This window comes from Balaenoptera acutorostrata, chromosome 5, assembly GCF_949987535.1.
Source record: "Balaenoptera acutorostrata chromosome 5, mBalAcu1.1, whole genome shotgun sequence".
Classification (NCBI taxonomy): domain Eukaryota; kingdom Metazoa; phylum Chordata; class Mammalia; order Artiodactyla; family Balaenopteridae; genus Balaenoptera; species Balaenoptera acutorostrata.
This window is the reverse complement of record NC_080068.1, coordinates 7,555,501-7,569,514: the sequence shown is the minus strand read 5'-3', so window position 1 is coordinate 7,569,514 and position 14,014 is coordinate 7,555,501. Positions and strand designations below refer to the sequence as shown.

The window sequence follows — 14,014 nt, the reverse complement described above, 5'->3', positions numbered from 1 at the left end:
TACAGCCTGCAGAGAAATAAGATTTAAAGTTTTTATAGAATATGAGATTAACTATGCTACCATTTCTTGAGCCCATAATGTACCACGCTGAACACATGATCCCATGCTCCAATTTAATTCTCACAACCACCTTGGGAGGACTGTGTCAGCCGAAGTTGCAAATGCATCGGTAACTTGCCCAAGATGGCGTCATAAGTGATGTAGTTGGAATTTGGGTCCAACCCTCCTGGTAAATTTACTCTTTGTTAATTATAATGCTCTATGAGATAATCACTCGCCAGTGCCTTTCCAAATCATCTCCTGGATCCAAGAGAGTGCATGTGTGGAAAAACTAAATTTGATTTCACTATGGGCTCTTGTGAGGTCACTTGTTTTCCTACCTTCTTTCATTGGTCTAATAATTATTCTAATAAGAGTAGACAAGAATCCCGAAATGTGTGAAATCCTAAAGTGTGAGTTCGGTTTTTGTGTTTGTCTTTTAAATGGCTAGTGAAGGGATTACTCTAGCAATGCAAGGTGAGCAATAGAAAAAGATAAAGACAGAAAGGCTGTCTTAAAGCTGCTATAAAGATTTAGAAACAGTTTGGCTGTGATCTCTTGCGTGCATGCTGGGATTTGCATTCATGCAAACTAAGTTTGACTTTCAGGCTGTTCTCCTAAAATAACCCATAAAATGTTGCCTCAAGATTTGTAACTCCACACTCCCTGGTGGGCCAATGTTATCATATATTGAGGAATATATGTATATCTATAGCTGAGTCACTTTGTTATACAGCAGAAACTAACACACCATGGTAAAGCAATTATACTCCAATAAAGAGGTTATAAAAAAAATGGACCATAAATAAATGCCAGTGAGGGAAAGGTGTGACACCTGGGCAATATCACCTTTTCTAGGACTGTATTCTGGGCCCTGTCTAGGTCAGTGTCCCCATTTGCCCAACTAGGGAAATCTCATGTGTCCTCAGCTATTTTACAGAACCAAAATGTACATACCCAGGGATAAAATTTCATCACATTTCTTTATAAATTACTGACGGAGGAAGGAGAGAGAAAGTTGCATAATAGAGTTGGGGAAGCACAAATAGGAGAAGACTGGCACAAGAATGGGACAAACAGGCTTGAAGTAGCACCATCACAAAGTGAGGCTTTTCCACAAGTACAGAAGGAAGAATTGCCAACCTTTGCACAGACCCTGAAATTGCCGAAACATACATTTGCCGAAACGTATGTGTGTGTGCTCCCTGAAGGTTTCAGAATTTGTTAATCCTATTCCAGAATTTAGTAAAAAAACTTAGCCTGAATTTTCCCTGACAATGTCTTAAGAAATAGATGTTTTAATCATGAGAGTGCTTTTTTAATGCACTTCCAATAGAATGGAAGATGAAAAATGCTAACGCAAGCCTCTGACCAAGTGACACATTTTAAATGCTTGGTCTCTAATGTGTATACTGTCTTATAAACATGTCTCCAATCTTAAATTAAACCCATAGAAGAAAACAATATAACTCTTATACCAAAAGTGGCTTGAAAGCTACTTGATAGATTTCCTAGTAGCTGCAGACTGTGGTTGATAAAATATGACTGTACCTCCAGAGTTAACTTCTAAAATCTTAATTTGACTAAAAAAAGCAAAACTTATTAATAATAGTAGCAATAAGGCTAGACAAAGAATACTAAAGATGACTTTTCTCCATCAGGGTCTAGAAAGAAACAGATGGTACTTCCAGATTGGATAATTAGGGGAGAATTAAGAGTCTATTTACAGCAAGTGTGAGCACAGTATAAGAAAATACAAGGGATAGGTCAGTGCCCCCTGGCTGGAAGCAGCAGTGGGTGGTTACCACCTACAGGCTTGAAAAGGCGGGGAGAAGGAACATTCTCTGGACCAGAGACAGAGAGGACTTTGTGGACAGGGCCACCTGACTCCAACTGAGGGACATAGCCAGCCTCTGGTAGGTCTCAGGGAGGGGACGAAGACCTCTGACCTCATTATCCTCTGTGCCTACAATCTCCTACTGGGCTCTGCAATGGTGGAATGAAACTGCAAGTTAGAGAGGAAAGGAGGCTGTGATGAAATTCTTGCCGGTGTACTTTCTGGGCACGGAGCAGGGTGGAGAGTGGGGTGTGGATCCCAAGGGACAAGTACAAGATATCAAGCACGCCTGCAAATACATTTGCAACTCAAATGAACACATGAAGTCTTTATTACTGAAAGTCTGAAATTCCAAGGCAGGAAGAAAAGCCTAAAAAGTCAGTGAAATGTTAACTAATTATAAGAAAAACAGTCAATTAATTAATAAGGTATGAATAATTAATAAAGAATGTTGTTTAAAAACTTTAAGGAAACTGATGGCGGATTTTCCTTTTGGCAACATGGAGTAGGAATATTATTGTGAAAAAAAGAATATGACCAAAGGGAATTTTATATGTGTGTCAATACGAAATCTGAGAAGTTTTGTCAATTACGTGTATATTCTTAGAATACTTGAGGTTGGTGAGCTTCCCACTTTTAATGTGAACATAGTCTTATAGGACAGTATTGTGGGAATGAACAAAATCGCTTACATTTCAGTTTTATGAGTTCAACTGCTGTACACTAAGAGCTTATGCTGACCTGACTTTATATAATGTAAAAATACTGTGACATCACTTATATGTGGAATCTAAAAAATACAACAAACTAGTGAATATAACAAAAAAAGAAGCAGACTCACAGATATAGAGAACAAACTAGTGCTTACTACTGGGGGGAAGTGTGAGGGGAAGGGCAAGAGAGGGTTAGGGGATTAAGAGATACAAAGTAATTGGTATAAAATAAGCTACAAAGATATATTGTTCAACATGGGGAATATATCCAATATTTTATAATAACTATAAATAGAATATAACTTTTAAAAATTGTGAATTACCATATTGTACACCTGTAACATATAATATTGTACATCAACTATACTTCAATTAAAAAAGAAGTAATTACAAAAAATAAAAATAAAAAAGTAGTAACCGCCTTTCACACAAGCCCCTGAACTGAAGCCGTCACCTCCCGCATTTAGCAACCATTCTGTGCCCCTTATTCTCTGTCTTTTCATAACTGTAAAGATGTGGTAATTAAACCCTCACAGTCTTTTCCCTGGTGCTCTGGTAACTTAGCCAATAATCACTTTTCTATCTTAGTTTTCTTTCCATCCAAATAAGACTTGGTGTGAAACACTGGAGTGTGCAAACTTTTTAAAAAACTCACCTCCTTTTGTTCGCGTGCTAGGAATCACAAGCGCTAACTTGTCCAGAATGCCAAGTCCCTCATCAGGAGACAGCCTTTCTTTCAGAAGTGTGGATACTGCTTTTATATAGAAAGGTTCTATATACTTGTTTTTAAAGAAATGAAATCACCCTGTACACATTGCTCTTTAACTCTTTTTTACCTTGATAACACATCATATATATATTACCATTTGCCTAACTTCATATGTGATTATAATTTCTGTGTGTGCACCACATCCATATATAATTTCACATAAACAATTTCCACATGTTCTTTTGCTTTTTAAGGGTTTTTTCCCCTTATCTCCTCCATCTGCCCTCCCATCCGCACCCCCAGAAATTCATGCCTATCTTTCTGTGACTTTTTCCATCTTCACATAGCCGTGTAATGACGCGTGTCTACACACAAATGTGTGCACACATAGACACTAACAGAGGGTCTGCCCTTATGTGTTTTACAAATAGTCCTATTATACCACTTCCCATTTTACTTTTCACACACAGTCTTATTTGGTGGAAATCCCTTTAGGTCAAATGGCAGAGAGCCAATTCGTCCTTTTTCATTACCGTATAATATTCTAAGGTGTGGCTCCGCTATAACTTATTTAATCATTTCTCTGCTGATGAGCATTGTTTACTCTGTTAGTCAGGTTCTAGTCAGGAGAGAGAAAACAGACTTTCTGTTTTATCACAGAGAATTTATTGTAAAGATTTATTGCCTGCCTGTAAACAATCACTAAGGAACAGAGAAGGGGGGGGGGAAGAAAAACAGAACAGCAAGATATTACAAATTGGAATTGCAGGAAGCAGTCATCCCCCCTAGGTCTGGGTGAACAAAGGAAAGAAATTGGAATTATTAAAAGCTTGGAAGAGGGGCCCCATGGAACCGAAACTCAGACTTCTGAGGAGGGAGTCAGCTGGCGGGTGCTGGTGTCTAAAACCTGTTTCTGCAGGTGTGAGAAAAGCTGCACAGGCTCAGCAGTGGCTGCAGAAAGGAACTGCTGCTGCCACGGTTGAGAATCGTTCCGAGAACACAAGAAGCAGATAAGAAGCCAGCAGGGAGCAAATCCTGTTTTCTTTTCCCAAGCTTCCAGTTTCCCTGCAGTGTCCTTCTTCAGAGGGAGCTGGGTGACTTCGCAGAGTCCCAGCTTCAGAGTAGAATTCAGGAGGGTGGGTTTAAAGGTTCCAGACATTAAATTAACAACTGGCATATCTTTATTGCCAAGATTTTTTGTCAGTTAAGAATAGAGGTGTATTGTGTCCTTATTTACATATCCTTTCGTACCAGTGATTTTATTTCTCTGGAATAGATTCCCAGGAGTGAGATTACTGCATAAAATATTTTAAATTTTAGCAGATGTTGCCAGATGTTTTTCTTTAAATGATACTGCAAAAATTCACACTCCTGCTAGCAATTTTTGAGAGAAATCTTTCTTCTTATCCCCACCAGAAATAGAGGCTATATCACTCTTTTCCATTTTTCCAGCATAATGGGTATAAAGCAATGTCTTGTTACTTTAATTTGCATTCTCCTGACTGCTTGTGATTTTAAGTATGTTGTCATATGCTTATTAACAATCTGTAGTCCTTTTTTGTGCATTTCTATTCCTATCTTTTGCTTGATTTTTTTTCTATTGGGATTCTTTCTGTCACCTTTTTCTGTGACTAGACAAAACCTCTTTGACTATTATAGAAATTGAACTTTATCAGTCTTCTGTGTTGTACTTTTTTCTAACTCAATTGTTTGTTTATTCACTTTCATTTTTGTATTTTTTCCAATATAATGTAACCAGAAGCAACTTATAGCTTCTGGTTCCTGTATCAGTTATATAGATCTCCCTCACTCCAAGACTGCATTTATAATATAGGCTTATTTTTAAAACTTTATTATTTTTTACATTTTAGACTTTGTTTTATCTGGAGTCTGACTGTATATATTATTTGATACGGGTTTCACCTTTTCTTTCACATGGATAGCCAGTTGTCCAGAAGCATTTATTATATCAACTACCCTTTCAATATTAACTTGAATACTAGTTTTTTAAAATGTGAAATTCTTATGCCTATTTTTGGATTTCTTGTTCTGGATTTTACTGACTTTTAATTAATTCTTATGCCAATACCATATTGACTTAATCACAGTGACTTAATGTGGGCAGTGCTAGCACAAGGAGATGTCCTTTTTTTCATTATTTTTTGGATATTCTCAGGCATTTCTTTTTCTATATATGTTCTTTAAGGTCATTTTATCTATCTCCTTTCTACTTCCAAAAAGAAGAAATAAACCCCATTGGAGATTTCACTGGAACCATATTCTATTTATACGGCAATTTGTAGAGGATTTATATTTTATGAAATATTCTTGCCATCAAAGCATTTGTTCAGATCATGATTTATACTCCTAAGATATGATACTTTATATTTTTAATCAGACTTTACGATTTCCTTGTTAAATTTATTCCTAAATGTTTTACAGATTTGGTTTTTATTTTTACATTTCTGGATATTTAAAACTAGAAGAGAGAAAGCTATTGATCTTGCAGTATTTCCATTAGGCTAGACTAAACTGCTGTAAAAATAAATCCAGAAATGTGGTGGCCCCAAAGAAATACAAGTTAATTTCTCTCTGGTGATGGTTTAGAGTGTGTGTTCCGAATTGGCACATGGCTTTTCACTGTGTGGTCATTCAGGAACTCAGGGGAATTCAGCTCTACCATCTTTAGTGTGTGCTTCCTGGCTTGCTCTGATAGACACCATCCTAGCACAGAGCAGTAGGAAGGAGTATGGAGGAAAGTTGAGATGTACGGGACAAGCAGGAAACTGACAGTTGTTAGCTCTATCCACATCTCACTGGAGGGAATTTGGCCATAGGCAATCTGTAGCTGGACGGAAGCCTGGGAGATGTAACGTGACTGATGATGTATACCTAATTACTATTTTCTTAGGACAGAAGAAGGGAGAGTGGGTTTTAGGAAATTTAGTAGCCTCTGCTATGATATACATATCCTGTATCTAGCCATCATACTAAAGTCTCATTTACTGCAGCTTTCTTTTATAACTAGAGGCAGTTGGAATTTCTATCATATCATATCATCAATCAGAGAAAATTGGTTTACTGCTTCTTTTGCAATAATTTTTTCTATCAAGTGCTTCATTTTCTTGTTGTTAAATTTGTTAGAAACTCTTAAGTCAAGTTGAATAATAATAGCAAGAGCAAGCAGCCCTAATAGAATTTCTTTAATTAACATAGTTCTAGTATTTTACCATTTAGACTAATATTTGGTAATGGTTTTTAGGATATTGTCTTTATCACTTTTAAAGATTTCCTTCAATTTTTATTTTACCTAGAGCTTACATTATAGTAACACTGTCGAGGTTTGTTAAACATCTTAAATATAAGATCATAGTTTTTCGCTTTTGATGTATTAATCTAATGAATTGTTGATCGATTTCCTGATAAGGAAGTATCAGGAATAAATCCTATTTATTTTATTCCTTCAGCATTTTTTGGTACACTGCTGGTGTATCAAAGAAACATACTACTATTAGATATATGCTAATATTTTAAAAGAATTTTTGTGTCTGTAGGCCAAAATAAGACCAGAGCATAATTTTCTTTTCCCTCTTTATATCTTTTTGGATACTGTCTTAACACATTTGGAGATTAATTTATGCAGAATTAATAACATGGATTAGGGAAGTTTATGTTCCTATGGTCAAGAATACTGTAAATAAAATTAGAATTATGTGTTCTTTAAAAGTAAGATACAACTCAATTGTGAAATCATCATGCCCTTATCCTTTGCAGGGCATATAGACTTTTATTTACTTACCCAATCTCTTCTTTGTTAATTATCTATTCAAATTTTCCTCTTCTTGAATAAATTCTGACAACTTTTATTTTGCTAGAATGTGATTCATTTCCTCTAGGTGTTCAAATTTGTTGTAATACCATTACATGGAGCATTCTCTTTTAAATTTTCTAATCTTTTCTGTGTCCTTGATTATCCTTTCTTATTTCTTACATATTTCTGTTCTCCTTAATAAGTCTTATAGGAAATTCATCTATTTTGTAATTATTTTTGAAAACCTGCTTTAAGAAATATTTCTTTATCCTTCTTATTTATATCCATTTAATGAGTTTTAGCTTTTATATTTTATTATTTCTTTTTACTGCATTCTTTAGTTACTGTGTTCTTTAATAACGAAGGCCTTTACAGTCATAAATTTTTATCTGGATATAGCTTTTGTTGTGTTACATAGGTCTTAGTATAACATTTTCCAGAGTTTCTGTCTATAATTTTCCAGTTAGTTATTGCTTTGGACCAAGCATTATCTTAAAATGTGTTAGTTTTGAGGTGATCAAGATTTATTAGTAACATTTCAAATTTTTATTTCTAATTTTACTGACTCAATATCAAAAGAAGTACCCTATAAAATCTCTACTTGAAGATTTTTGTTGAGGTACTAACTGAAGCCACATAAATTTTTAAAGTATTTTTTATTTAAAGGACATGAGATTTTTAATACATCTATTAATTGAGTTTTATTGTATCATTCAGTTCCTCTGTGTCATTTATTTTTTGTTTACAAACCACATTGCTTTCAAAGACTTTTCTTCTATTTCAAGTTTTAATTCTTTAATTGTTCTCGTAGAAATAGTTTCATGGTCTACTTAGAATTTTTCAGATGACCCTCAAAATTGCTTCATTTTTTTTTTTCTCCTTTCAAATATCTTGACTTTTAGCCTGTGGGGAGAGGGGGTGAGGCAGAAGACAAAGGAGGAAAACTACAGAATAGCATCATAGCAGTGGTCTGTGTGAGATTGTCTTATTCTGATTTCTGAACTCAGAAATAATTTGTTTTTTCCTTTAGTTTACATAAAAAATAAAAAACAAACAAATAAAACCCTCCTTCAAGCTTCCTTACTGCCCTCTTCTGATCGATGGATATACAGAGTATTCCTCTGTAGATAAATACAAGTCCACTGCATTATACATTCTTTAACACAGAGCATCCCCTTTTAAAGGAACTATGTCACCTTCCTTAGATTACAATATTAAATATATTAAACCAATTTCATAATGATTTCCTCATTTGGTAATCATTTTCTCTTGCTGGTAATAAAAATCCAACCATGTTTAGTAAGGTCAAATTTGAAAAACAATTATTATATTAATAATAATCACAAAATAAAACTAACAATATCAGATACATTCATATCAAACCAAAAATTAGAAATTTTTGAAAAGATTTAAACATGCTTATGAAACCAGAAGTCTATCTCTCTGCATACTGTGAACAATCTGCTAAGATTGATCTACTAAGATAGCTCATCAACATTATTGCTTGAAGATCCCATAATTTTCATGTGGACTTGTCTGGAACTCTTGTTGGTTTCAGCTTTTAGTGACCTACAAGGTCACTATAATTTGGGTACCAGTAAGTTATGTTAGATTCTGAGACAGCTTCTATTTAATCTAAGGTAAAGAATTTAAACTGATCATAATGAGGTATGACAACCATATTTGGCTAATCTACAAAGAAGAATATGCCATTGCAATAGTAATGGAACAAGCCATTCAATTAATTAGTAGCAAATCGAACAGATTGCTTTGGAAGTGTTCCAAGAGGGAAAGTGCTTGTGGAGCTTTGCTTCAAAAGCAAGGCAGACCAGACTTCCTTAGTCCCCTTTGGTAGAGAGAAATTTGATTTTCCATCCTTGAATTTTATATGCCAGAATCTAATCCACAGTAGAGGTAGAATTGCAGGATAGAGAGGTGTTTATGTTAAAATTATGGGTCTAGTAACCTGTGATGATTGTCATGATTTTTGAGGGGGCTCTTTGGGTGTTTCCTCTACCTGTGAATAATAATGGAAATATTATAAACTTGTAATCTCTAGAATGTTTTCATCTATAACTCATTTGATCCAATCCCCGATATATTATCTGCCCATTTCACAGTGAGGAATTTGGAGGTCTGGGATCTCAAATACACTCCTGCTAGAACTAGTGCACGGGTACGGGTCTAGTTCAAGTCAAAACCCCATTTTATATCACCGCCGTTGCAGCAATAGGGTAACCTCTCTGTTCCCGTGTGTTAACTGGAATAGAAATAATAGACACCTTAGCCACGGCAAAAAGTTAGCCTTTGCCTAAGCTTGTTTATTTCCTTCAATGCCTAACCTTGTATTAAGAGGAAATAGAGCTAACTGATTTCAATGTAAAAGGTCTCTTGAAGTACGAAATAGTAAAGCAGAGGCTCCCTCCCATTAGATTGGGGGAGGCGGAAGCATATGGGAATTATCTGCTTATTACGACCTCACACTGAACTCATTCACAGTTGTGGAAGGACCCGGCCCTCCTTGTTTTTAATCTCAAAACACGACAAAGTCCCGTTTGGTTGGAAAAATTAAGTAATCTGATGCCAGATCAATTTCTTGTACAAATAGTACTTCTTGGTTCTTGCTGAAGAGTTTTCAATACTCGTTCCTTGATCATGTTCTCAAATATCATGTAAAAATAGAAAACATAGTAAAACAACCAGGACAACCAAACTCCTCTCAAAGCCTGTTGTATCATTGACCTCTGTTCTATGCAATAGTGTGTCAAAATCCTCAATTTCACTGAGAAGGACAGATGAATTGGTTTTGTTTTCTTGTCTCTAGAAGAGGAGTTGAAATGTCAGTAGAAAAGTACCTCTCTCCATCACCAGAGGAAGCTAATCAAGGAAAAATGTCTTCAGGGAACACACACATTAATCTCCAGCTGGATCACGGGGCTGTTACGAGGTGTAACTAATCGTACAGTTGTGACTCATCCCGGTCTGTAATAACATGCTCCACCGTGACATCCGTGGTTGGATGAGATGGATGTCGCATGTAAAAGAAAAAGTACTGTTCAGCTGAAATGTCTGCAAGCCTGTGCCGGACAATGACAGCTTGCAGTGAGTGCAGCAACTGTGTTTCCACAATAACACATTTACCCTGTGTTTCTGAAACTGTCTCGAGCAGTCATCACAGGACAATTTCAGACCCACAGGTTGTTATAACAGCTTCGTTCTCAAAAATGACCCCTGTCAAGATGCACTGTAGTTGTCTCCTCAGATCCATTGTGGTGTTCAGTCCAGATGCTCAGAAATGTTTTTTTAAAAGAATCCTAAAGTGCTAAAAACAGATCCTTCACAAACTTCTGGTTTCCGGAACAGGCTCTTCCAACACTTTTTCCACAGCGGGAAAGGGGTGCTGTGATCTCTTGGTATATGTACCACACATTCTGATTTGTCGGGTCAATTTCCCGCCAGCTCTGGCCATACGGCCCTGGACTGGCCCTGCTTACAGGCAACAGAAGGCCTCCAGGCTTTGAATGAGGTAGTGCCACTCTTCAAGGACCCATTCTACTTCACAGTTGTATGACTTTTAAAAAAATGTATCTATTCAAAAGCTTTTTTTCATGCTTCTTTCCTCTGAAATTGCAAATTCCTTAAGAGGCAAGAACTGAGGTATAATTTTTTTAAAATTATACACTACCAAACGTAAAATAGATAGCTAGTGGGAAGCAACCGCACAGCACAGGGAGATCAGCTCGGTGCTTTGTGACCACTTAGAGGGGTGGGATAGGGAGGGAGATGCAAGAGGGAAGAGATATGGGAACACATGTATATGTATAGCTGATTCACTTTGTTATAAAGCAGAAACTAACACACCATTGTAAAGCAATTATACTCCAATAAAGATGTTAAAAAAAACAAAACAAAACAAAACTTATTTTTAAGTTTTAAATTTTAAAATAATTTCTAAGTATTTTTTATTTAAATGATTAAATGCTTTAAAATTTTAAATTACCTTTTTTTAAAAGTTTGAAAATAAAATAACTGAACAGACAGATAAAATGTATTTTAGCAGAACAGGAGTTAGATGTTATGCACCATGTACCCAGTATGCAATATTTACTGACACTGAGAACCGGAATTTACTGGTAGAAGAAGAAAAGGGGAAATAATGGACTATATTTTCATTTCTAATTCTATTTCCAAGGAACTTCATATGTTTTTCTAGAGAAATAAGTGTTTCCTGGAAATAACTATTCCTAGACTGATATATAACCTGATAATAATTGAAACATTTTCAAAAGGACACCGATAATATACTAGAGAAATAAAATTTGGTAAAAGAAATACCATCCTGTGTAAGCAATTTTTATGTCTCTTAGAACAATACAGAGAACATCTACACGTTGACCTATGCTGTGCTTTCTTTTCTCAGCAGCAAAGAACACTGCTGTATTTTTAATCAATGTCTCTAATTTTATTTTTCAGAATGACAAATCCCCAGGGCGATCTGCAAGTCGATCAAGTAATATTTCAAAAGTAGGTGAACTGTATTCACTTTCTTACTTGTTTATTAATTTACATATTTTATGAGTTCAAGTAAATATTTTCTCACATTTAACCTGCTATTGTTATCTGTGAGCAATACACAAATATGACTTGTTAATGGTCTTAAATATTTTAAGAGTTTACTGTGATTGATTTCATACAGCAAAATGAGTGAAGCTCTTTTTCCTCTTCAGTGCTGTATGCAAAAGATAATTTGCTACTTTCTGAGTGTCACTCAAAATATGTTTCTTCTCTCACTTCGGCTCAGAAAGCTACCACACACCCAAGGTGAAACTCTATCAACATCATGGTACAATTCCCATGAATTCAATTTTTCCAGGAGTATGGGCTCAACTATGCTGGAATCTAACCAGGACAGGTTTTAGAAAACAATTTAATTTAAGACACTAGTTTGGTCATATTTGCTTTATAGAGTCGATGGATGAAAAAACCAGAATACTTCCTAGACTGCCTACAAATCCAAGCAAGACACGAGGGTGTTGAAAATCTCATGGCATGGGAGAGATCCTCTAGATTTTTATTTCTCCTAGAAAACAAAAATTAAGAGCTATTCTCTAAGATGAGGCACTATGCAGTTTATAGACTTGGTACTTGGGGAGTGAAAAATGATCTAGAGCCATTTGTGAAATTGGAAAATTATGACTTCCAAAAATATAATTCTGACAAAGCTGAATTTACCATGACAAGAACTTCCACAGCAGGGCCCCTCACTTGCCAACACCACAGCCCTGAGCTCAATTTTGTAAATGTAATTTTGTATTATTTTCCTTCAAGGGGGCCCCCAAAACAGCAATAAACCATAGGCACTACAGAACACAGACCCACTTCCAATTTAGAAAAGTTTTTGTTTTGTTTTGTCTTGTTTTCACAAACAAAGGACTTTATTACTCATTGAAAAATAGCAGTAGCCAGATTATCAGCATTTTCTTAAGTGGGTTTCCTGAGGCTGATTCTTATGAGACCATGTTAAGATGGTCAGTTGACACCCGTCAACACACTGGGTTGAGTATGGGAATGGAATCCTGCTCTTAGGAAACTCTAGTGTTTTTAATACACAGTAAGGATGCCTGTCCAGTTCTCCATAGGGAGACCACATCACCGTGTTGCAATGCTCTCCACTGTACGTGCGTAGTAAGATAGTCCAGAACAAAAGCAGTCAATGTTTCTGCTTCCAAGACGTGCAGAGATGCAAGAGACCCACAGAGAATTGTATCTCAGTAGTTGGAACTGTACATCTCTAAGGACATCGCAATCTGGGCACCTTCCTAACATTTGAGAGCCCATGTGGCCCAGTGGTTAAAGCACTAGCCGTGCAGACAGAGGATGTGAGTGTAAATCGTCACTTCCTACTTATGGGACCCGAGACACTCACTTAACCGCCCTGAGACACACTTGCCTCCACTGGGACATGAGGCGATGGTATCATTCATTGAAGGTTTTCTTAGGTGGTTGTAAATCAAAACAATACCTTTCAAATGTCAATCGTCTCCATCACATCACGGAGAGCCTTCCCTGCAACTACAGGGCATTGTCAGCTTTCTGAGTGTGAGTGTTAATGTTGACCTACAAACCTGTAGGCAGTACTGGCAACTCCTTTGTCATGCCAATTGCTTCGTGATCCAGGGGTAAAATTGTATCTGCGTTTCCAAACTGCTGTTTGACTTTGACATAATGCAGCTTGTTCATAGCTTTTACCTTTTCATTTATTCTTTAAGAAAAAGTCAGAAGTGTAGTTTCCCTTCTATGAATTCGCCTTCCAGGCTCTGATACATTTTTTGTGTGTGTATTTGCATCTCCAAGAGCAACGCTCTTGATTTTATTGGTACAAACTATTGATTTTGTTACTGTTTAATGTATATCTTTCATGTACATCTTATTACTCTCAGAAATACTTTTTTCTTTTGTATTAACAGTATTCACAGACTATTGTTAACACTTTTAAAATAGGAGTAGTATGAAGAAATTTTATTCAAATATGATACAAGTTTGGGACAATAAGACAAGTGTGAGCTGTCATCAGTCTAACAACTATTTGTTAATCCATATTCTATATAGAGATGACCTGCAAAAGGTATTAGATATAAATATTGGGTGTTATCCATTTTGATGGTAATTTATCTTAGATTAGGAACATGAACTGGCAGGTCTTATGGACCAGTTTGCCAAACTGCATCATAAATGATCTAGACTCATTCTTTTTTTTTTTTTCAGTTATGACTAAATAGTTTATTTGCTACATTTTAATTGCAGGCTTGTGTGGGAGACAATTAATGATAAAATGCATTCTATTCAGAGAGGAAAGAAAAGCTATCCCCTTAAACAGTCATTCTAATTGTACAGTCACAAAAACT

The 14,014-nt window shown here is 35.9% G+C and overlaps 1 protein-coding gene across 2 annotated transcripts in view; it reads left to right on the top strand.

The window, feature by feature from the left end:
• The window catches only part of MARCHF1 (membrane associated ring-CH-type finger 1), a 456,345-nt gene that overhangs the window by 262,303 nt on the left and 180,028 nt on the right, over positions 1-14,014 (top strand). For both annotated transcript variants that reach the window (XM_007184128.2, XM_057546274.1), the window contains exon 3: positions 11,583-11,633. In XM_007184128.2, the coding sequence (XP_007184190.1) occupies positions 11,583-11,633 (51 nt within the window). The remainder of the gene's footprint in view (positions 1-11,582; positions 11,634-14,014) is intronic.